At 34.8% G+C, this 24,129-nt stretch overlaps 2 protein-coding genes across 3 annotated transcripts in view; one reads left to right on the top strand and one right to left on the bottom strand.

The window, feature by feature from the left end:
• Nucleotides 1–4,772: 4,772 nt before the first annotated feature.
• Nucleotides 4,773–10,559, bottom strand: LOC119636960 (probable multidrug resistance-associated protein lethal(2)03659). The gene is made up of 9 exons (XM_038032720.1): nucleotides 10,431–10,559; nucleotides 10,239–10,324; nucleotides 8,823–8,982; nucleotides 8,381–8,759; nucleotides 7,590–8,305; nucleotides 6,675–7,523; nucleotides 6,163–6,617; nucleotides 5,320–6,098; nucleotides 4,773–5,255 (listed from the first exon to the last, which is right to left on the bottom strand). The coding sequence occupies exons 1-9, from the start codon at nucleotides 10,505–10,507 to the stop codon at nucleotides 4,809–4,811; spliced, it is 3,948 nt and encodes a 1,315-aa protein (XP_037888648.1). The 5' UTR covers nucleotides 10,508–10,559; the 3' UTR covers nucleotides 4,773–4,808.
• A 10,948-nt stretch (nucleotides 10,560–21,507) lies between these two features.
• LOC119637000 overlaps nucleotides 21,508–24,129 on the top strand; it is a 108,695-nt gene continuing 106,073 nt past the window's right edge. For both annotated transcript variants that reach the window (XR_005247201.1, XM_038032773.1), the window contains exon 1: nucleotides 21,508–21,627. The gene's annotated coding sequence lies outside the window, so the exon portion shown is untranslated. The remainder of the gene's footprint in view (nucleotides 21,628–24,129) is intronic.

The raw sequence follows: 24,129 nt of genomic DNA, 5'->3' as shown, positions 1-24,129 counted from the left end.
TAATCATAAATTGACTTAGCCATGTCTGCCCGTTTAACTGTCTGTTGAGCACATGAATAACTGAGAGGTGATTTCTTCATCTTTTTCTTACTATTGGCAAAGATCACTTAATAAGCAAAAATCGCAAAGGAATCTCAAAAAAATTACACGACATAAACTCGAAGGAAGCGAATGAATCTTCCACGAAAGCATTCCTAGACAAATTTTTAAGTAGCTAATAACTCAGTGACAACAGTTGGGTGGTTCGTTTTCGGTTCACAATTTATTATGTTTCTTTAAATATACAAATTTTTTTTTGTTCACACATTTTGTCCTTACGGGCAGTCACAACTATCAGACATATTGATTATAATTAGTGTGTACTTGTGATTAGGTTTCACAAGAGCCACTTTTATCACTCACAACACAAATACTCTATTGACCAATTCTATTGCAATAAGTAAGAGCTTTAGGTATATTGGAGTGAAAGGAATGTTATCCCCATAACAATAAATAAAAATTGCACGGATTGTGGATTGTATGATGATGCCCTAAATTGTTGTTGTCTATACGAAAACCAAAAAAAAAAAATATAAAAAAAAAATAAAAAAAATTAAAATACAATTGACCTGACTGACTTGCAGCACATGATGATTGTTGACATTGCTGTAATAGTACATAAATATATATGCATATCAATCGGGTGTATTTGTAATTAAATTTCCGGTTTGTTTTTCTTTCTTTTTGTTTTATCTCTAAGGTTAGTTAGTTAGTTGCATGTATTAAATGAAAGGATATTTGTATTGAGCTCGAATTTGGTTAAGCAATGGATTCTGACTTAATTCAATTTAATGACATTTAACTCATGGAGAAAACGAAAAGATCAGCAAAGGAGTGAAAAGAGTAAAAGCATAAACAGTGCAATGCAATTATCGTTCAAATTTAATTATGGGCAATTAGTGGAAGTAACTTTTCTGTATATATTTCTGGCTTTGTGTATCGCTTATCTAAAGTGAAAATTTCAATTTATACAAATATATCGGCTATGGAATGAATTTAAGTTTAAGATAAACACATTCAATGACCCAAACTGAGCGCAGACTCAACTTCAACTTATTTACAATAATGTACGTATGTATATGTATGCAATAAAGACAACAACAAGGACAAGAGTCAATTGTGTGAAAAAGACAAAATTACAGTAAACAGAGAAATTTCCGCTTTCGCTTTAATATTTTGTAAAAGCCACGACTGTTGTTGACGCTTTTCATAATGACGATGATGACGATGACGATGACGAAAATAATGAAAATGATTATGGCGATGATAAGAATGAAGATAAATAACGAAGACATCTTTTGAAGATGAATAGATTTTATTTGTAGACATTAAATAGACAAGTGTTGATGTTGCAAACTATATGCTCACAGTTAATAATGATGATTTTTAATTTATATTTTACGTTTTCCCTTAAAAATGTCAAAATTTGCAAATTTTTTGGCTAATTTAATACTTGGGTCTATAGGGTAATGTAGTAAAAAAAGTAAAAAAAAACAAATGGAAATTTAATATTGCTCTGGTGCTTTTCCATTTCATTCATAGAGAACGATAAGGAAATTAGAATTTTTCAAATATTTCTTTTGAATTTCTTTAAAAGCAAGAGAAGGAGGAGGAGGAGGAGTAGAAGGAGTAGGAGATTTTAAACAGCAGATGTTCACTTGACCACGTACGCTTTAACTTATTGCTAGCTTTACTATGAAACATAAATTTGTAGAATTTACGAGTGCCAGAACGATATGTAAACGTAAACGGAAATAAGTATTCCGTAAAAAGCGTCACAGTCAATATTTTTCTAGTTTGTTGAAATTTCATCTTGTCATTTTGTCAAAAAAAAAAAAAAAAATGCTTCACTCATACTCATTTTTATTTTTTTAGTTTGCATATGAATTTCAGTTAAAACAAATTAACCGACGAATTCCATTGACTCTTAGAAGTAAGAAGTGTTATATTAAGTATTGTGATTACTTTTAAAAAATATTTGAAGAAAATAAGTAACAATATTATAGTTGGCCAGGGTTCGCCATTAAACGTCTTATTTCACTTCGCCTAATACAGTTATTCATGTAACGACTTCTTAAAATAAAGCGTCATGTGGAAAGTTGTTGAAAAACGATACCGTAGCGACTATCCTTTGACCAAAGCACACTGCTGCATCAAATTATTTCAAAAATTGTGATCTACCGATCAAACATAAGAATATCAGCCGGATAAGGATAGAGGTGAACGGACAGATAGATGATGAACGATTAGACGGACAGACAAGCCTAAGTCAATTCAGAATCCTTTTCCGAATTGATCGGTACAGTAAGACAGGGGCCTCACCCATGACCTTATGGGCATTGTATATATCCCCACACACTTAATATAATAGAAAAAAGAAAAAGAAAGCATCTAACACTGGGGCAGACCAGCAGCCAATATAGATCCCAGTTGGGAGTGTAGTCCTAAGCAAGCATGTACAATATTGGCAGCCGATAGTAGTGAACATATTCAGTCTATTTTCTGAATTATAGGAAGGTTCCAAGATTAAAAGTCAATTTGGGTGCGACATAGGCAAAGCGGGCCTATTGAGGAAAGTTGTTTTTAAGGAATTTAAAGTTTTGAGAAAATTTAACGTACTTAAGATGTAGAGAGAGAGAGAGAGAGAGAGTAGAAAGACATAAAGTTTCATCGGATCGCTGTAAAGTGTAATACATTTAAAAGATCCGCAGTTCCATAGGACATTGAATTTAAGGCACTGAGTTATACCTGGATTATGTCTACGTATAGTGTAGATCACCAATAAAGTTTATAATGATTAAAATACCGTGCACATCTATTTTCCTGCAGGATCGAATTTTAAAAGTTATATTTTTAGGAAAGCGATTATTGGTTGCAATGCGTACCACCAATAACCACTCTCTGTCTAGGTTAGTTAAAAGTGGGGCTGTCACCCATTCCAAAGCGTCGATTGCGAGTTAAACCATCGGTGCTTCCAAAAACCATCTGGACTATCTACACCATAAGTTTAGAGGATGGTCGTTCTTTAGTTCGAATTGCATTCGGAGATTGCGCTGGATTTTATTAAAGTCTGAGTTTGAGCGAGTCTAATCTTGCCAAAGCCTCATAATTTGTAAATCCTTATCTATTACAATCCATAGGCTTTAAGCCTTTCGGAGCATGGGTATTCTATTTTGTTTCGTTTCTTTGCCAGGTTCAGATGGACAGTTCATTGTAGACTTTATAAAATTATTATCTTTTTTTTTTGCATGAAAAAAGCGCTTATTTCACGACATTAGGAAAAAAAATATTTAACCGAAAGTACGATTGGTAATAGGGGCCACATATGTTTACCATCGTTTTAATAGAATTTGAATTCGCTATCGAAATGAGATCTGGTTTTCTAAGCCCATCCCAGGACCTATTTTCGTAGGAATAGTTATAAGAATAGAAGTGTTGCTCAAATTGACAGTAATCAATCGGTTGGAGCAGGTGTTATTGCGGTCGGGCAATGCCTTGGGCCTCGAACGCGTATACGATGTATGTTCTCAGTTTAGTGCTGATAGTGTTTACTGGACGGGTTTTAAAACCTATTCAATGTTGCGGAAAACCAGGTTATATGCGCGTTAGTCGGATAATGTACATCGTTGGATAAATTTTAGGAGTAGAGAGAGAGAGACATTTCGTAAGTAAACGTCATAACTTGAGAAATACTGGTATGAACGTAATAACGCTATCTCTTAGAGAAACCGATAAGGATTTATTTTTACATTTAGTATTCATCTTCTTCGTTTATAGTCTTATCATATACAATGCCGTCCTTTTCGCAATCGAAGAAGTGAAATAGTAAACTTAAGCTTGAGATCGTGAGATAGACATAACTGTCAGATTTAAAAAGACGTTTGACCTAAGTAGGGCACTAATCAGTGCTTTCTGATATTAAAAAGATATACTTTTTTGCTATAACATAACCAAGAGCGGTGTAAGGATATTGATATGAATCGTGGCTCGAACACTTATTACATCAATACAACAAAGTTGTATTATTCGTGCTAAATATATCGTAACAACTGTGTTTGGTAGGCTTACAGAGACATAGTTAAGGCATCCAAACACTGTTTTTTCGGCTTTAGCTCTTTTTTTGAGCTGCTTTCGTTTGCTTTGCTTGCTTTACTTGCTAACCGTTTTAACAAAAGCAGAAGAAAAACAGGAAGGAGAAGAGGAATGTGTAAGTGAAGGAAGGTAGAGAATGACTCTCTGCGGTCGTGGAGCCCGAAGCAAAAGCAATTTTTCTCTTGGATTAAACGAGAATTGTTCGATGCGGTGCGTTGCAAACGATGGGAAAAACCAATTTTACACAAACTCTTTTATCGGCGTTTATATCGTTCATGGCAGATACCAATAAGTAGATTAGCAATGATTAAGGTTCGGCAACAGTGCAGCTAAAGCTCTTACAAGTCAAATGAGAATCGTAATCGTAAGTAATCGATTGAAATCCAGTAGCCACTTGAACATTTGCAAACAGCGAGATGTAGATTCTCTCTACACAAGCTATACTATTAATAAATGCTTTTTCCTTTTACTTTATAGTACTTTTTATAATTATCCTATAATTGTATACGAAGTACTTTTCTATGCATTTTTCAGCTACAAGATTCTTCTTAAAACAGGGTTGTATTCTTATTATTATGTAACTTAATCATTAGATTTCTACCTAAACTGACTTAAGTATGTATGCAAGCAGCATTAAAGTGCTTTATGTTTTATTGTTTCATTATAGTTGAAAAGGTTCATTGCTCTCTACTATGGCTTCCGTAGGCTGTCTGAGCTATTTTTAATAAATTGTCAAAATTTGTGTGACCCGTTTCTTTGACCATGTTATAGAATACTTTTACTTTGCTTTCCGTTAATAGCTCATAAGGTGGTGCAAATTCTACAGCACGCCCCGCATCCATAACTAATACTTTATCAGAATCCATTATAGTATTCAGGCGATGAGCTATAGTAAGTACCGTGCAATCTTTGAATTTTTGACGTATTGTGGTTTGAACGAGAGCATCAGTTTGAGGATCTACATTGGCAGTCGCCTCATCCATAACGAGTATACGATTCTCACGTAGTATAGCCCTAGCCAAGCAAACCATTTGTCGCTGTCCCACACTGAAGTTATGACCAGATTCCGTTATTGTACTAAGTAGGCCTTGCGGCATTTCTACTATCGCTTGTTTAAGTTTGACCTGAAACGAAATGTATCTTTTATGCAAAATACGATTTTTTTACGAATGCAATTTAAGAATTTACTTCTTCTAAGGCTTTCCATAAGTTGTCATCTGAGTATTCGTGAAATGGATCCAAATTATAGCGCATGGTACCTGAGAATAAAACTGGTTCTTGTGGTATTATGGAGATTTTCTTGCGGAGATCATGTAAACCTAAATTGTTAGTATTTATTTGATCTATAATAACGCTGCCTTCATTGTACGATAAACGAAACAAGGCATTAATTAGCGAAGATTTCCCCGCTCCTGTACGACCTACAATGCCTATTTTCTCACCGGGCTTGATATCAACATTCAAAGATTTTAGTACCGCTTCGGTTTTAGGTTCTGGTGAATAACGTAAGCTTAAATGTTCTAGAACTATATGACCTTTCTCAGGCCAGGTTTGAGGTGGTTTCCTATCAGGCCGTGTTTCCAATTCGCCCTCTGCTTGTATGCTGCCATAATCAACCACGCGTTCTACAGCAGTCATAGTGTTTTCTAATTCAGCCGATTGCCGCATACCCCACTGAACCATGCCCGTCATTCCCATAGCTTGAGTAATGGCTAAGCCCACATCGCTACTACTCTCAGGATTAAACACAAAGAAACTGAGAGTTATAACAGCTATATATAGAGCACACCAACAGTCCAACCAATAGCCAAAGGCGCGAGTGGTTGCCAAAAACATATAAAAACTGGCACTGTGCAAATCCTGATAATTATCAAATTCGGAAATTAATATCCGTTCAGCGCCGAAAGCTCGTATAGTAGCCAAGCCATTTAACGAAGCGCTCACGTGCGTGTAGATGGGAGAGCGAGCTGGTTAAAGAAAAAGTGCCTGTAATTTTTACGCATTTAAGGGAGTATTTGCTTTCCTACTTACTGATGCCTTCCAAACGCTTAACGTCTCGAGAAGTTTTCAGGTAAAAAGAACGTAAAAAGTAAAATATTATTCCCATAATGGCAGTGGCCAGTAAGTACCAAGGATTAATTACGCACAAAACAACCAAAATACCAGCAAGTGAGAGGAAAATTTGAATAGTATCCAGCATGACATTAGGCAGAATCTCATCTACTTGTCCCAAGTCTTTTGAGAACCGATTTAATATTCTTCCTGATGGATTGGTATTAAAGAAATACATAGGCGCTCTGGTTATGCCCATGAACATATCATTGTGTAAATTTGTAGATGATTTCATGGCTAAGCTGAAGAACAAGAAACCGCGTATTACGGTAAAAGCTATCAAACCCACCGTGAGGCCGGTGAATATATAGATGTCTATAGTGTCTGTGGATGTCTCCGTAATATCGGAAGGATTTATTTCGTTCTTGTTAACCCTGGAAAAGTGAAAATAATCTAGAACGGGAAATTAAATAATAGAATCATTGACTTACCAAAATGAGAGGTAGTAGTCAGAAGCTGAAACTATTATCTGCGTGGATAAACAAAAGTAGACCACAACCGCTACCATCAAGTAGCTGCCACTTGCTTTGAAATATTTGTGATATAATTTCAAACCCACTTTACCCTCTTCCCGAGATTCTTCAACTTGCCGAGGCAATTCTCCAGTCGCTGACTCTGTCAACGATAATCTGGACGATATGCTAGCTTGCCGCAGGAATAAATTATCTTTTTTCGACTTAGAACTGCGACGTTCATCTGCAGACCTCAACGAGAGTGTGTCCTCTTGTTCTTCTTCCGCATGTGAAAGTAGTTTGGCAAAATCCAAGCCACTTTCACGCATCGATTCGAAGGTACCTTTGGCGGTTATGCGACCTTTATCCATTATAATTATTAAATCGGCTTGTTCCAAGAATTGCAACTGATGTGTTATCAGAATAACAATTTTTTCGCTTAAATAATTACGCATACATTGGTCGAATAAATGGCGGGCGACATGCGCATCAACAGCACTTAAAGGATCATCGAGCAGGTAAATATCAGCTTGACGATAAACGGCACGAGCCAAATTGATGCGTGCCTTTTGGCCACCCGATAACGAAGCTCCACGTTCACCCACTACAGTCCGGTCGCCATAGGGCAATAGTTCAAAATCCCTTTCTAAAGCGCATCTTTTGATAACCGTACGATAACGCTGGCGATCCATGCGTAAACCGAAAAGTATATTCTGACGTACTGTGCCAGTGAAAAGCCACGGTTCTTGAGACGCATAAGAAATCACACCGTCAACCTTAATTGAACCGGAATCAGCTGGCAGTTCTCCGAGTATAGTTTGAATTAAGCTAAAAGCACATAAAGCAGCACACTGCGATCATCCTTATAATTTTATATTGTAACGACATACATACCTTGATTTACCAGCACCAACTGGACCAATGACTGCAACCAAACGTTTTGGTTTTATATGTAAGTTAATTGTTTGCAAAGTATTTTCTGAGGAATTTGTATCCCATTTCGCGGACAGATTTTCAATAAGAACACCAGAACTCCTATGCGGTTTGTAAATGAATGGAAAGGTGTCTTCAACATTTAAGCCTTTACTTTCTGTCTGCATTAATGATTTCTCTGATAGATTCGTTTCCTGCAGCAGCATATACTTTTGCATTCGTTTGATTGACACCCATGTCTCAGCGAATTGAGTAATACCAGCGGGAAAGAAGACGGTCATAGCAACTCTTAGTGTATTATAATAGGCGGTAATGACAAAAGCTTTTTCGGCTGACAGGAAACTACCTAGTAACACATAGCCAACCAAGCTGGCGAAAATCGAGAAGCGTGTTAAAAACACGATAAAACTAAGCATAATCCCGCGTATGTAATTAACATAACGTATGATGCTCATTTCTTTTTGCCGACAATAATGAACCATTTTACTCAATGGAATTTCCCAGGCGTACATTTTAATTACTTGCATGCCATTTAGCATTTCGGCCATCATACGGACGCGTTCGTCCGTTTTCAGTGCTGTAAGCAAACGTAAACTGGACGTTTTCTTACCCAAGAACATTTGCAAAGGCACAAAGACAATCATAATCGCCACACCAAATATGGAAGCTATGCCGATCTGAAGAAGAAAGAAAGAAGGGTAGAAGTACAAAGGTATTCTGCAATATTTAATAAAAAGCGAATTTCTGTTTACCTCTCTGTACATTAAATAAGTCACAATTATTACTTGCAACGGACCAATCCATAGATAATGCAAATGTATAACTGAGGTATCGAAACGTCCCACATCATTTGATATAAGATTTAGAACTTGACCCGTTGTAGTTTGACCCAAAGATATTTTACTTAAACGTAAGGCTTTCCGATAAATTAAACTGCATAAAGCTACGCGAACTTTCATGCCCAAATGCAAAAGACCCAACATATTCGGATGCACTATGAATACGCTAAACGCATTAGTTAAGATAACACCCAGCGCATATAGATAAGTATTGAGAACTTCAGCTTCATTGTCAACGTCTACCTCAGAGTAAGAGGCTATCAATTTACCCAAAAATAATGGCTGAGAAACTCTGAAATTAGAAGCAGCATTCGTGAAGCTCATGAATATTTCAAGTTTCCTTTGCGTTTCTTACTTTAAACCTAATTCCATAATAAGTAATCCTATAGCCAAGAGGCAGAAATGACCACCGAAGACTTTTAATAGCACTTTCAGTAAGCTTGGTCCCTTTTTTTTATGCTTTTGTTTTTCACATTCAACTTCCCAAGCATGGTTAAGTTTATGTCCAATACGTGCTGAAATTAAAAAAACAAATACACGAATTTTTTTTTTTTTATTTATTTATTTATTTTGTTTTTTTGAGATTAAGATAAGAAATCTCGTTCGCTTAAGCAAATGTTTTCTAGGTTAAAATTATATCAGATATATTTAGTTGAGTCAGCGCCAAAGTATTACACCATCTAGGTGGGATTAGCTGTAGCTGTATGATAAGAGTCAACCGTGGATTTGTTTGCAAACATTAAAATATGTCTGTGCGAGAAAATGCTTCGAAATAATTTTAATTTCCTTATCTCTCTCCTATTTTAGGAGGCATTGGGATCTTGGGAAATATTTAGAGAATTTTATTATCTTAATTGTTTAAAGCCATTGGCTTAAAAATGAGAGCAATCGAAATTATGCGACATGTGATGTTCGTATCATATTGTATAAGTAACTAGGTAGCAAACTCTGTATAGTCGATATTGTCGTCCATAGTGTCTTCAGTGATTGATTTTAGCAAAGCAGGCAGCAAACTGTGGGTAATCGATATCATCACCCATAGTTTTTCATTTTTTGCACTCCTTTGCCTTGCTGGCAGGGGTTAAGTCATAAATTTTGAGAATCTGCAACATCAGCAGGGACTTGCCCGTAGCCTCTACATAGATAAGAGGTTTTGACGGAGTTCTCGAAGAGATTTCCCTACGTCGTCTGTCAACATTTGCCGATTTATATTTCAAAATAATTTATTTACCCTTCTCTTGGATTATTCCGACTTTTCTCCTAAAAAAATCGCCTAACATTAATTCAGTCACTTAGTACCCAACGCAGACCCAACTTAACGGAATAAAGGAAAAAATCCTCAACATTCAATATGCCGGTCCAAAACTCAGGCCCTAAGCCCTTGATGATCAGTCCAACATATGGAAGGAATTCATTCGAACCCTTCGCATCCTTACGTTGACATCTTTCATAAGACTCGCACGATACCAAACGTTAAAAAAGTTTCTGTTATACGTTTCTGTTATACATTTTTAGTTTAGATTTTAAAATCAAATTTATAAACGCACGCGATTCACTTAAACTTGTTAGAGATTTGTAGAGGGACACACGAGATAAAAAAAAGAATATAATTTTTCATGAAAACCTTCTCAAAGTTGATATACACGGAAGCATGCTATTACATGCCAATTCCAGGATCCTAAAAAATCTCTTCTACACCAACGTATGTGTTCTAAAATACACTTCGCAACACATAAGTTTGCTTACTAATTAGTTGTTATCGTTCACTTACATGATTTGTGTTCCTGTAAAGCCTGATAAAGATCCGTTTCATTCAACACTCTTTTACGCCCTTTAAAAAATGTGGGCATAGCAAAGCTATATATAAAAAAAAAAAAAAATAATAATAATAATAATAATGATGATAGGTGATAAGATTTCATTTATCGTTAAAAGCGAAATCGAAAGCGAAAGCGAAATTTACCAAAACATTAGTGATGATAAAACATTTGCGGTTTCGCGAGGATTCTCCGGTAATTCGTCAGCTTTAAAAGATTGCATCTTGATGACTGAGTGTTTATATTATCACTTGAATTAAGAAAAAAAAAAAACAAAAAAAAAAAAAACCAAAAGATAAACAAAAAGACTTCTACGTCATATACCACTAGAACTAGGTGCTCGAAGATGTTCTCACATTCAGTTAACTTAACGTAATGAATTTATATTTGATACCAGATATATAGTAAAGTCATTTCGGAAGACTTTAACAATCCCCTTTTGAAAGATAAATGTATAATAAACGTAGCTCATTAATATTTGTGATAGATAAGAGGTACGTAGGTAAGTAAATAGATATGTGGACTTGAATATCTTCTACTAAACTGTTAAAGTTTACTTAACGTAGTATATGTGAAGGCCATCAAAATAAAAAAAAAGAAGAAAACTGGAAAAATCGTAAAAAAAGATCATTGTAATGTAATTGTATTGACGGGAAGGGAGACCAACTCACTTTTTACCGCTTTAAAAAATTAATCAATTACTAGACAAAGAAATTACAAAATATTTACAAATTCTAATGAACGTTTAGAGAGCAGTTCTTATCTACCTTTTTCATTTTGTCGTTGTTGTTGTTGTTTTTTTTTTTTTAAAGTGGTCAGTAATTAAATCTGATGTTTACAAGATAATGGAAACGCATGGTCGAAACTTTATTTACTGATTAACTTTTTTATTGCAGCATTAAATCTGTTTATATTGCAGTGTGTCTAGTGGGTAATGGCCATTTAATGATATACAGCTTTTAACGACTTTCGCTTGTAGACGTGCATTTAGTTTATCGCCGATTTAGATATTAATTTAAGTGATTTGTGTCCATGCATTCAAATTAAACCAACTTAAGGTACACTTAAAAGGTTTCCTTAATACCTTTTTCTCAATTACAATTTATATATTGTGTAAAAAGTACCCAGAATAAAAAAATTGCATTTTTCGTCGCCTTTCTTCTATGTAGAATATTTCATTTGCGTTACAACTAAACCAGCAATTGATCCAAGACTTCATAAACTTTCATTAGCGAATAGAGACTTCAATTTACACTCACAAGAGCAGTCGAATAGATAGGTTGATAGAACAGCGTGCGGTAGAGAGCTTGCTTTGATCGTAACTATGATCAGCATTTAATCGGTAAGGGCACAACATTCACTAGACTGAGATTCTATCTCTATATCTTTCTTCACTTCTTTATAACCGTCACCGTGTTACACGAATGTCCCCTATTCGCCCAAGTAATTGGTTATGTTAAGAAAAAAAAAGAAAAAGAAAGAAAGATTTGCGGAAGCATATAAGAATCGAACAGAACTATATTAAACATACCTATAATTCTTTATAACTAGCATCGGAGGATTATTAAAGAGCACTTCAGATTCTGTTTAAAGCATATATGTTCTTGATCAGTCTCAAATTTTAAACGGACTTAAGCAATCCCCTCTGCTCGTCTGTCTGACTGTCTATGCTTGTGGTAACCACTCTCCTGACCTCAAATAGCGAGATATCTGCTTCAAATTTGGCAGAAACTTCAGTAATTCTTGCACGCGGGTAGGTATTGAAACTGGGCCAAACAGACGAAAGGGCACACCCACAGTACGACATAAACTGAAACCACTTCAGTTATTAAAATCAAAAAAAGAAAAGGTGGGTATGTCTCGTTACTTGCAAAACCGCAGCAGATAAACAATAAAAATATGCATTTATATTTTACGGATGGTCCAGCAGCACCTCTATGAAAATAGAAAAAATCAAACCAAGCCTGCCCATTGTATAAAATCAAGATTTCAGATTTTGATCAAAACGTTTGCAGCATCGAAAAGAATCTTCAGAGACCGATACAATGTTATTGTTATTGATCCGTCCACCAATTGATTTAGTAAATTTGTTCAAGATCGCAACAATGGAAATATCCGCTTCAGACACACGATATGAATTTTTATTTTCTCTCTAAAACAAGTCAGAAAGTCATACTTAGCTGGGGCTGACTCTTGCGTACCTTCCGCTATTAAAATCTTTGACGTCCCATGCTTTCAGCTATTATCATAAAAACGGCCACTAAAGCTTCTTCCTAGAAAAAATCAGCCATGCCCCCTCAACAGTTTAGAGCATGGAAATTAAATTTTCTTCTTTTTTAAAGTCTTTTTAAGAATAAAAGCGATGGGTACAAAAGATACAGTCGTAGTCGAATATAATTTTCTTACGTGTCTTACATAAGATTGGTTGAGTTCTTTGCTAAAAGCGTTTGCTCAATGATGGCTTTGCGCAATCATTAATTACTATCTGGTTGCGGTTATCTTTTACAATATTAATGGAGTGGACCTAGAGAGGATATGTTGAGTCCACGATGCTTTAAGAATTATATATCAATATTTCTCATACCATGCAAATACAAGCACTTAATTATATCCATATAATATAAAATGAACTTACACTACCTTCAAAGATATAACAGTGCGTCCAAAAAGTAAGACCAATTTACACTTTGTTAATAGTTTGGCCCTACAGAAGGAATTCTCACTGCACAACAGTACAATAATCGAAGAAAATTGGTAACATCACCTTGATTTTTGAGCGGCTTTGACGTAGCCTTTTCTGTCTTGGCCTATCCTTGGTACGAGTTTTACTAGAATGCTAGTGCTACTACTAGGTGTAGATAAAAGTCCCTATTCCCGTAGCAATGCATTTCATCAGGCTCTTACAGATATAATAAAAATCGGAAAAAATATTTTTTGCGTCGTACAAAACCAAGCGTCGCTGAAACACTAACGACATTTATGTTGTGAAATCTGACACAGATGTCTTTCACGACGCTGCCAATTTAGAAGAAAAATATTTTTGATATTCGCGCAATATAAACTTAATATTGATCATAGTTTTTGAGCATAGTACTATATATCTAGGAAATATTTATGCATCATCAGCACCTGACAAACCTAATACTACTCATGTGGTGCGATTGAGCGTAAGGAACGTTAGATTTTTGAATCGAATCATGATTATATGATCTACTAAGGACATCTCATAAGTTTTCTTTGGAAATGTAGGCAAGCGAGTTAGGCGATTGTTTCTAATTTTCCTTCAAATATTTTCAGTCATCGTGAGAGCCTCGATAAGTTTTAGTGTCAATTAAACTACTGAAAATTTTAATTGCTTTTGTCAATTGTTTTGCTATGCTTCGTATTTCTGATATTCTCTGTGCTTTCGCAATAATCGATTTAAGTGAAAGATATTTATAATCGTTTACAGTAGCAAAGCGTAGTCAATATTATTGAAATAGTGTAATCAAGCTCTTACGTTAAACGTTGATTAATTTTATCTATTTGATGGAATATAAACATTTATAGTAAAGTACTTTAATGTAACACGTCTCGGTACGAATATTTTTCCCTTTTCTTGCAAGTATTTTGATCATGATGAACATCTATTTTATCTTTAAAAGCAATTTGATTGATATTCGTTCATTTATCTAAATGATTTGAAATTTTTATTATTGAATTGGGTTTTTTTTTTTGGCTGACGGTTGGGTTTACCAATAACATTTTCTTTAGTATACAACGTGTGTGTATGTATACAGTCTATTATTAAATTTTATTTTATCCTGCATTCTTAAAGTGTCTATATAATCAGCCAACATTAGGATGGGGTATATGCGTGCATGTATATGTATATGTATGTATATGCCTTTTATACGAACATGTATGTACATGTTCCAAGTATTATTATTTTCCTATAAAATATTGAATAGCAAAAGCATTATTTTCAATTATTTTACACTTACGCAATGTATGCTGCTCGCACGACAGTGTACATATATATATATATATATATCATTTTCGATTTTCTTAGTTTCTTTACTGCAATACGCTGCTGCACTCAAGTACATCGTTTTACGCTAACAGCACGAATTTCTCATATTTTCAAATTTAATGACAAAGAAAACTACTCTCTACAAACTCTGAGGACACAAGCATAAGACAACCGTACGAGTTATCAAGCAACATCCAATCCAAGCAACGTTCATCCAATCACGTATTAAAATGGAGTTTGACATACTCATAAGACACGTGTATGTATGAATGCGTTTTAATATGCGTGAATGGTTGGATGTATGAGTGTGTTTTGTGTGTTAGTAAGGACGCGGCGAGAGAGGGAGAAACAGACAACGGTGAGCAATGACTAAACGTAGTGAAGTAGTGTTTGAATGTAATCTTAGCATAGTGGTAAGAATAAGGACATAAGCAAATGGCAGAAAGCGGGAATTTTGTGCATTATAAACTTTTATTACGTACCGAAAAAGAAGAGCGAGCAGAGCACACTTGTAACATTTTCTCGATAAAAATTTTTGAAAAGCTAAAACAACAACAACTCGCTAAAGTATGCATTTTGTTCTTGTTGCAAAACTGAAGAACGTTAGTTGCTGTTACCATTTTGTTATTTTGTTTTTGTCGGTTGGCCCTTGAAGTCAACTTTTCTGATATTATGTTACTTTGTTACATTGTTGTTGTTGTTGTTGTTGTTATTGTTATTATTGCTGTTCGTGGTGGAGAAGAAAAGCGCATGTTGCTAAGATAAACAGCGTGCGATATTATCAATGATGTGAATTGAGGCACAATTTGACGTAATCTCTACTTTCACGGAAAATCGCAAGTTTTTTCTTCAGCTTGTTTTGCTTCTTTTTTTTTTTTTTTTTTTTTTTTTTATTAAGTTATTTATTCAAGGCGAATAAATGCAAAAACAAAAAATATTATTGCATATATAGATTAGGCAATCTGAATTATTTTGAGCGCTTTAGTAGACCAACATACCTATGGTCGTTTTATCTCGGTCAACCCACAAATCTCCTATTATTAAGCTTAATAGTTTTTAGACAGATTACTTGATCTAATTATTGAGCTCATTAACTTTTAGGCTACCCGTCGTAAGTAATTTGAGTGCATGGAAGTAGAGACACCGGCAACAAAAATGATTAAAAGAGAAAACTCCTTTCAGTTATAAGCCAACATTAAAATGAACTTAAAATTGGTTTATAGTAAAATTATGTGAAATGTCTTTTTTTCTTTTCTGAAATTGCATTGACGACATTGCATGTATGTTTTATGGCAAGTGAACAAAAGTTAGGCATGAATCGTAATTTGAGATAATTGAATTGCTATAAATAAAACCTCAACAGATTTGTGACAATAACTGAGGTAATTAAATAAAATTGAAATCAATTTTCATAACGAGGTACCTTTTGTTTTGAAGCAATTAACTCCAATTCGCATTTTTTTTTTTTGGCAGGTAGTCAAGGGTTATTACATATGTACAGATGCTTGAAATGTTTGTGGTGTGTTGTGTGAATAGAGTCTTCAAAAGAATGCTGCATAATGAGGTTTCTTAAAATTCTGAAAACACTAAGCGATTAGGTTTTGCATTCTGCCATGTAAGGCTGGTGTATGAAGAGCACGACGAAGAGGATGAAATTCAGTTTGTGAAATTCAGCTAATGTTGGAACTCTAGCTTTGGCAATAGTCGGAGTAGTGCGATCTAATGAAAACGTCGTCAACCGCTACATTATTTCAATAATATCTTCTTCTTAGGTGGTGGCTTAAAAGCAATAGTCTCTGACGAACGTAAGTTATTAAAAGCAAAAGTTGGAAAAAATTTAATTGCGTTCTCCTTGTTTGTGACATTAATGCTTAACCTGCTGCGTTTTACCCGCAGAGCAATGGAACGAAAGTTCTGGTTAAGATCGTTTCAGACCATTGACAAAATTTTATAGCGATCGCAGTGCGAAGCCATCCGCCATAAGACAGAATTAAATCGTTTCAAAGATCTTAGTTATAAAATCAAGTTTCAAGTTGAGGTATTTACTGAACCATTTTAACAAAGTGTTTGGGCGGTTGAAAAATATTCTGTTAAAAGCCAAACAAGAGCTTCATTAAAAGTTGCAGAAGCTAAACAGAATTCAAGTCTTTAGAGAAAGCTTGGTACCATTTCAAGTGCCTCTCGGAGTTTTTAAAAAAAAATTTTTATTCTCACGAGAATTCGGCTGGAGGTGGAGGGAAACACCAGTTTGGAAGGAAGCAATGTGCTCACATGTTTTTGGGCCTACACAATGGGCGGAGGTGTTATATTGAGCAATTAAGTGGAAAATTGCCAATAAAGCTAAAGAATTATCTTAGCAAAACCACAGGGACTGACGTCGATTGGGGAGAAGCTTACGCTGAAGCAAAAAATTAAAAGAACTTAGCTTGTATTAGATCGTAACATGTATATTGATCAGCGCCATCTATTTGTGAAAATGGTAAAGTATTGCGAGGTATCAAAATACGCAAGATTAAATTCTATAATTTTGACCTTTTTCTATATAAAATGGCAGTCTTCTATTTACTGTTACTGAATTGTTCAGTGTTCACAGGCACTAATCATTTAAAGCCCAAAATTGCATTATCGACATCCATTACTGTCATTTGCTTTCATTGCTTGCCAGGCAAAAAGAAGGAGTTTCCTGTGATGTATTGTGTCTGGCGATGAAAAGTGCACCTATTGCGGCGATTCGAAATGCAAAAAGTGATCGCTTAGTCCAGGAGAACCATGCACATCGATACCAAAACGGAATATTCATGGACATAGATGTTTGCTCTGCATATGGTCAGATCAGCTAGGTGTGGTGTATTAAGAGCCGAATAAAACTGTTGCTGCAGATGTCTACCGATGTTGAATGAACAAACTGAACGATGTATTGTTTCAAAAAAGACAAGCAATAGCGGCTAACAGACCCAAAATCATCCTCTTGCATGACAATGCTCAGCCACAAGTTGCAAAAGTTGTTAAGGGTACACTTTTGAAGCTCGAGTAAGAAGCTCTGTCACAGCATAATAGCCCGGACATTGCACCATCCAGCTATTGCGTATTTCAATCTTTCCAGAATTCGTTGAGAGCAATTAACTTAACTTCGGAAAGGCTTAAGTAAGGACACCAATATATCTTCGGGATTCTAAAAAGGCAGAGAACAAAGTTGCATCGATGGACGAGTTAATGTATTCCTAAGGACTAGACGCAACGGTTTTTGGCTATTTGTAAATCAACCCGTTACATGGCAATTAATTTTTGGGTTGAGGAATAAACTGTGTTGTAAAGAATATCTTAAGAAAGACTCTTTAGACTAGTTAATGTGCGCTTCCAAACTACTGTACCTTTCGACCAATCCAATGATGGTCAATAGTACGTCGTTGTTATCCGAGTATTGATCTTGGAGAAAGGCTTTTTATATCTAGTTTTGGGTGAAAACTATTAAGGCCAGACGCATGCGGTCACAACTAGTTCACAACGTCGGTCAATTGGGAATCTTTTCATTGGGAATCTTTTTCATGTTACTTAGTGTCGTAATCTTATTTTGATGACCTGAGCAGTGTTGAGCACATGTCCCTGTTTAAATTTATATATGTAGGGTCGGACTGTTTTATGTGATGGAGCAGTTGCCTCCTAATATTAAAGGAGCCTCCCTTCGTGTTTTAAAAAACTGCGGCATACCCGCTTGGACAAGAATAACCCGTCGCTGTTCACAAACTCAAATCTAAGACCATACTTGGTCGCTGATATGCAAAGAGAGATTGTTCAGTCGGTAAAACCATAACGCTTACCACAAGACTGCGGCGGCTCCCTATCCCTTCCTCTCCCCCCTTTCTGACCGTCATCGTGTTCTTTCTTCATAATAAACCGGAACACTTACACTTTGCCGTCAGAGAAGGTTTGCTTTCATGAGTGCCCTTATAAGTCCCCTATGGTTGGTCTACTGAGTTCAAATTTTCATAATAAAATATTAAAAATTAGACCTATAAAGGCTTATTTTTCATTAGAATTTTTAACTAGGTTGAGATCCTAAAGATAGGCCGAGGTGGTCTAAATTCTGTAAACTTAATTTTTATGTCAAATTATTATTATGCACGAATTTTTATCAAAAAGTACTGAGAATTAGGCCTTTTTATCAAAACAACATTCAGTTTCCGTAGGAACGGTTATACGGCAAGTGGTTCGAAAAATTGCCCCATCCGATGCAAAGTTTTCACATTACTTTAGACTGCCGAAATAACATAAGTAAGCGAGTTTTGTCGCGAAATTGTAAACATCACAATATTTTCTCTTATAAGGACTTATCAAAATAAGGCGTCAATAATCGACGACTGTAAACCGGTCTTTCATCTTACAGAAATGAAAGCAAGAAATACCCGATTTTTGACAAATTGTTTGTAAAGGTAAAAAAAGTTTAAAATCTTTACTCGTTAGAATCGTTGGAATAAATAAACATGAAATCTATGCAAAAGTATGTCATATTTAATCACCAGAAGACGTTCAATCACTTACACCTCATATATACAAAGTTATTAACATTTGCACTTCAGCTTTAATTAAAAATAAGTAAAAACATTATGGTTAGCATAAATGTCCTAAACCATCTAAAGAAGCACAAATTTTCAAAACAAGAATTTATTGTAGGGTCAACAAAATGGGGAAGAAAGTGGTCATCGGACTAAAATACATGAATAGATGTTAGATGGACAGACGGACAAACAGAAATTGATTCAGCAAGTGATTGATTCAGCAAGTGATTTTGAATCCGTTAGTATAATTAAAGTTAGATCTATCATAAATCCTTCTGGGAGTTAGAACCGTCCGTCCAAACTTGTATACGCTGTACCAGAAGAAGTATAGGCCATAAGAAAAAAAACACGAAAATCATTGTTTTGATGGCAATGCCGTTCACTTTTTGCATTTCAAGTTAGGCAAAAGTTTGAGTAATCTTTCTTGCTAATCCTAGACAATGTTTTTCTAAAAATTTTAATTTTACTCCAATAAATATTTGATTGATTACGATTATGACAATGAATAAATTCTGTTTTAATTGCAAATATCGTCCGCCTTGATGAGACATAACGAAAATGAGCAACAACGTAAAATGTATCATGTAAAATAAGATGAACATTAGGGTTGGCTAACAATACACGAGGTAACCTAACTACTATAAATACGAAAATAAATCCAAGAGCTTATAATGAAAATCCATCTGAAAGTAGAAGAAGAATTTTTTGTTTTGTATGCCTGCCTCTGTCACATCATGTGAATAGGGCGCAAAAATCTTACGGCTTAGCTTACGCTCAGAGCTTAGTGTGTTTGTAGCCATCTTAACTGTGCAGTTAATACACAAGAGTAAATTGGAAACACTTTCGGTCCTTACAGCTTTCAAAGAACATGTTTGCCGCTACACTGCTTATACTCGCTAACAATTAAAAGATAATAATTTGTTCATTTTTATGCAACCAATGAATATGGTCGGTCAAGGTCACGTCCCACTTATTTGTCAAATATATTTCGGCATAAATAAGCTTTTTGCCTTTGCTGTCTAAGAATACGAAAAATATAATTAATTGCCAAAAAAAAAAAAAAAAAAAAAAAAATTTTTTTTTAAACTATTTTTTTTTTTTTTCAAACTTTTTCCAACTAATAATGAAATTCTATTTAAAATTCGACTAAGAGGAATTGCTTTCTCCCTAATTATATATTATTTGAAATGTCTTTTATTTGGCCATTAGATAACTACTTGTTGACTTAAAGAAGACTGGTAGTGGCATAAATTTAAAAAAAAAGTTTCTATATCAACTTTCTTAATTTATTCATTGTTTGTATTTTTTTATTTTTTTTTAAATTTGTATCACATAAATTATGAACATTTTTTTTATTTTTATTTTTTTTTTTATTTTTCCAAAGGCCAATGAAAAATGTTTATGAAAAGAAAATATTTTAACGCAATACATAATAAATTAGACTTAAGGTCAGGGTTGAGTGTAAGGACAAATTAAGTAAATTTATAGAATAACTTGTTGGATATGAAATTTTAATGAAGGGACAAAATGCAAGAAAATTTTCTTAAAGATTCTTAAGCATTTCGAAAGAAAATTGAGTTGAAATGAAAATTGAATAACACACAAAACAACAAATAGGAAGTCAATTTATTGTACGTGTGCATCAATATTAAAATGTACATGTTCGTCTGTCCATTTAGTAAATCGATATAGTTTAGTAAGTGCTCTCAACTTACAGTAAAGATTGATTTCATCATTTATGCACTGAGAGAATGATGGCAAGATGGAATTGCATTAACCATCAACTGCTTGTAATGGGGGAAGAAAACTAAAAACAAATTATTATGCATCTTTATGTATATATACGCATATATGTATTATATGTATATGAAATATAAAAATTTACACATTCGAGACAATCATACCATTATGCGTTTTTATTCCCTGCACCAGTTGTGATACAGGATATATTAATGTGATCTAATTATATACTGAATCGATTTAAGCTTGTCTGTCTGTCTCTCCGCCTGACTTATGTTCATGAAAATTTTCCCTTGTTTGCAAACAACTTTCCTGCATTCAACCAGCAAGTCGCAATTTTTGAGATATTTTGAGCACATTTGGTATACTGACGTAGTTGGGCCCAAGGGCGCACGCTATTGAAAATCGTTCCAATTGTTTGTTTAGCTGTATGCAACACCCAGGAAGAGTTGAAACATAGCCTGCTTTAATCATACCGATCAAATTAGAATCATATTCTAAGCTTGTCTGTACGTCTGCCCATCCGTCCGTCTGCTCGCCTTTTCTTCTACAGATCGCATTTGTTAAGATATTTCGATGAAATCTGATGCACTGGCATATTATGGTCCAAGGACGATCACCATTGAAAATGATTCGGATCGGACCACTTTTTCGACCACTTCCCATACAATTCTTTGGGGTGAAAATTTTTTATTTGAATAATCGTAGGGTTGTGTAAGGTACTTAATGGTGGGTTTATAGCGGCATATAGTCTTTTTAGTTTTTTTTTAATATAAACAAAAACGCAAAATTATAAGAATAAATTTTTTATTATTACTAAATGTTAACCATTAAATATTTAAAGTAATTTTTTTATGTTTTCGTTTTTTTTTTTTATTTTTCAGCGGCAACTTAAATATGCAGACCATAAGCATTAAAAAGAAATAAAAAAAAAAATTTGTTCCTCACTTTCCTAACTTCACACGGATAAAATGCATATAAATACGACGAATGTAATACCTCAACTATGCTTAAATGGAGCACATGTTTGAATAGGTAGGTAACTATAACGTTATTTAAATTTACTAAAATACTTCAGTTTAAACAAATGTTACCCTTGAGTATCGTTAAGTGTTATACAACGCCAGGAATTGCTGCATGTTTGAGTTGAAGTTATATTTTGTCCCACATAGGAGAGCAGAAAATTCTTAAAAGTTTTTGATTGCAATCGATTTTAACCTAAATACAAATGCAAATTATGATTAATCGGTTTTAGCTATAAATTTAATTTAAAATAAATAAATTTATTTTTATGATTGAAGATATAGATTATAACTAATCCGATTTTAAAATTGTCAATTAAGCGTTTTTCCCCCTTTTAAACTTGGCAGCTCATAATATTTATTTATTTTTTTTTTCCTAATAATTTGTGTATAAAATTTGGCAGAGATATAGATTTAGTCAATGTTGGTGGCAAAAGAAAAATGTTTGCAAGAAAGGAAAGATTTCCTAAACGATTTTCTGGGGCTTAATGTAGGTCAAAGTTTATTAATAATTTCGTGGCTAAAGTTTCTCACTTGTCTTTTCATTATTTTGTGAGGCTGGAAACATAAAACATAAAACAGTTACGTTATCAGTACGTTTCGCTCATAAAGCGTGCCGCAATTTGGCTTCTGTAAGCAAGGAAGACACGTGACTGTATGGAATGAAGAGGATATTGCTGCCGCATACCTGGCGTCGACATCAAACTCCCTAGAAGAGTGCATCGGAAGAAGTTTCTTGTTTTTCGAGAAGACTTATTTTCCGTCCAATTACACTTCAAAGACGATCTAAAATAAGAGTAGATTAGCATGATTACGTTATTATGGACTTAAATAGGAGAATATGACCGTGTCTGTAAGTGTAAGGATACCAACGATTTCTGATCCGGGGTGCATCCAAGATTCCAATGCAAGTGTAAGGTAGAAGCCATAGAAAATATGTATATAGGGAGTTTTGAACATATTACGAAGTATCCCGGTTGTCAGGTCTTCGCGAAGCTTTCAGCTTTATGCTCCTGGTTTTGCTTTATCCTGACAAAAGCGTACTTCGTCGTGGGAAATTTTTGTCGTTTGTCGTTGTACCAAACTTGCGTGGGCATAAAATACTTATGTGTTAGATGAGCGAAGTCTTGTTTAGTTGCGGTTGGGAGGAGGAGAAGGAGGAGTTGAAGGAAATGATTCATTATCATCATCTCGCCCGGAAGATTAAGGCTCCTCTAAATGATCGCCATTTCCTGTACGTTGTGTGCCGTGGGGTGACGGGGAATTAAACCGTTTCTGCTGCAACGGGGAAGAATGTCGACGTCAAACCATATTTGCTGATCGCCCACCGCTCTCAAGAACTAGATATCTTTGCGGCTGATGGTGTGTGTAAAACTTTATTTTTTTTAAATAACCACTTAATTGATGTACGCCATAAGAGAGATCAAAAAGGATTATAGGTAGAAAAGAAAGAAGGGATATGCCTGCTATAAATTCTAAAAACGAGCCAGCGTTATTGCAAAAGTAGACTGCGGAGCGTGGAGCCCTTAATTATGTCTGCTACAGTTGGGTGCGATTAATATAAAAATGAGATCATAACCTTTGCTATTAGTTTGGAGTCCATGTTCAAGGCAGAATATAACAAGTGCATATAGCTTCCGAACCCGCGTTCTCCAAGCGTCCTTGTACAGGAGACCTCAATCACTCATTTCGTTGTCACCAATTGCCTATCAAGACCTCTTTCATCAGAGCCGTAAAAATGTTGTTGGCAATTTTATTGGGCACATACATGGGGTAGCTTACAACTAAGTATCACTAAATGCGTTATTCAATACTTGTTTTCGGTTATCTATGCATCCTTGAGCCAGCCCTATGTATGTCCTCGACTTATTTCTTGAATCAATGGCCTTTTTCACTGCCGTTTACCACCAACGCAAGTAAGGTGCAGTGTGTAATGTTGTGAACGCTTCTTCTTCGCTTATATTTTTAAATTTAAATATACATTGCATCTATCCCTTCAGCTATAACTACATCATTAGCAGATTTATTTGCTTTTTGTTTGTTTTTTATTACTCTTCTTTCACGCTAAAAAGTGAGCAATGGATACGATATTTTGCCTAAGCGTGGGCAGTAAAATGTAACAACTTCATAATTGAATCAGATTTTTTCGTTCTTCTATTTCAATATTTAACAACTTAAATCAAAATGCTTGTATAACTTATTGTTTGCATTTGCTTGGATAAGGTTAAGTTTTCTCATTCCTAAGGAAAGATTTGCACTGCATTACTTTGAGATATTTCGAAGAGTCTAAAGTGGTTGGTAATCTATTCTAATATGTTTTCTTACCTATTGAAACATTTTACATTTGCCTATTCCTACATTCGTATGAGCTTTAGCGTTTCCGCCGCCGTCTATTTACCAACCAAAATTGATGTTTATCGCGATAAGATGACATCATTTTACTTACATTTCTTATTTTCTTCCTCTTTAATTTTCGCTTCTTCTCCTTCTTCTTCTTCTTCTCATAATAAGAATA

Source organism: Glossina fuscipes, unplaced genomic scaffold (genome assembly GCF_014805625.2).
Source record: "Glossina fuscipes isolate IAEA_lab_2018 unplaced genomic scaffold, Yale_Gfus_2 42, whole genome shotgun sequence".
Lineage (NCBI taxonomy): Eukaryota > Metazoa > Arthropoda > Insecta > Diptera > Glossinidae > Glossina > Glossina fuscipes.
The sequence above is the reverse complement of the archived record's forward strand: the minus strand, read 5'-3'. Positions and strand labels throughout refer to the sequence as shown.

Bases quoted from the DNA above. Each gene is read 5' to 3' on its own strand.
- LOC119636960 (XM_038032720.1), bottom strand. From the start codon at position 10,507: ATGCAATCTTTTAAAGCTGACGAATTACCGGAGAATCCTCGCGAAACC. The intron at 8,760-8,822 runs GTAAGAAACGCA...TTCTAATTTCAG, and splicing joins ATTATGGAATTAGGTTTAAA to AGTTTCTCAGCCATTATTTT. The intron at 6,099-6,162 runs GTAAGTAGGAAA...TTCTTTAACCAG, and splicing joins TAAGCGTTTGGAAGGCATCA to CTCGCTCTCCCATCTACACG.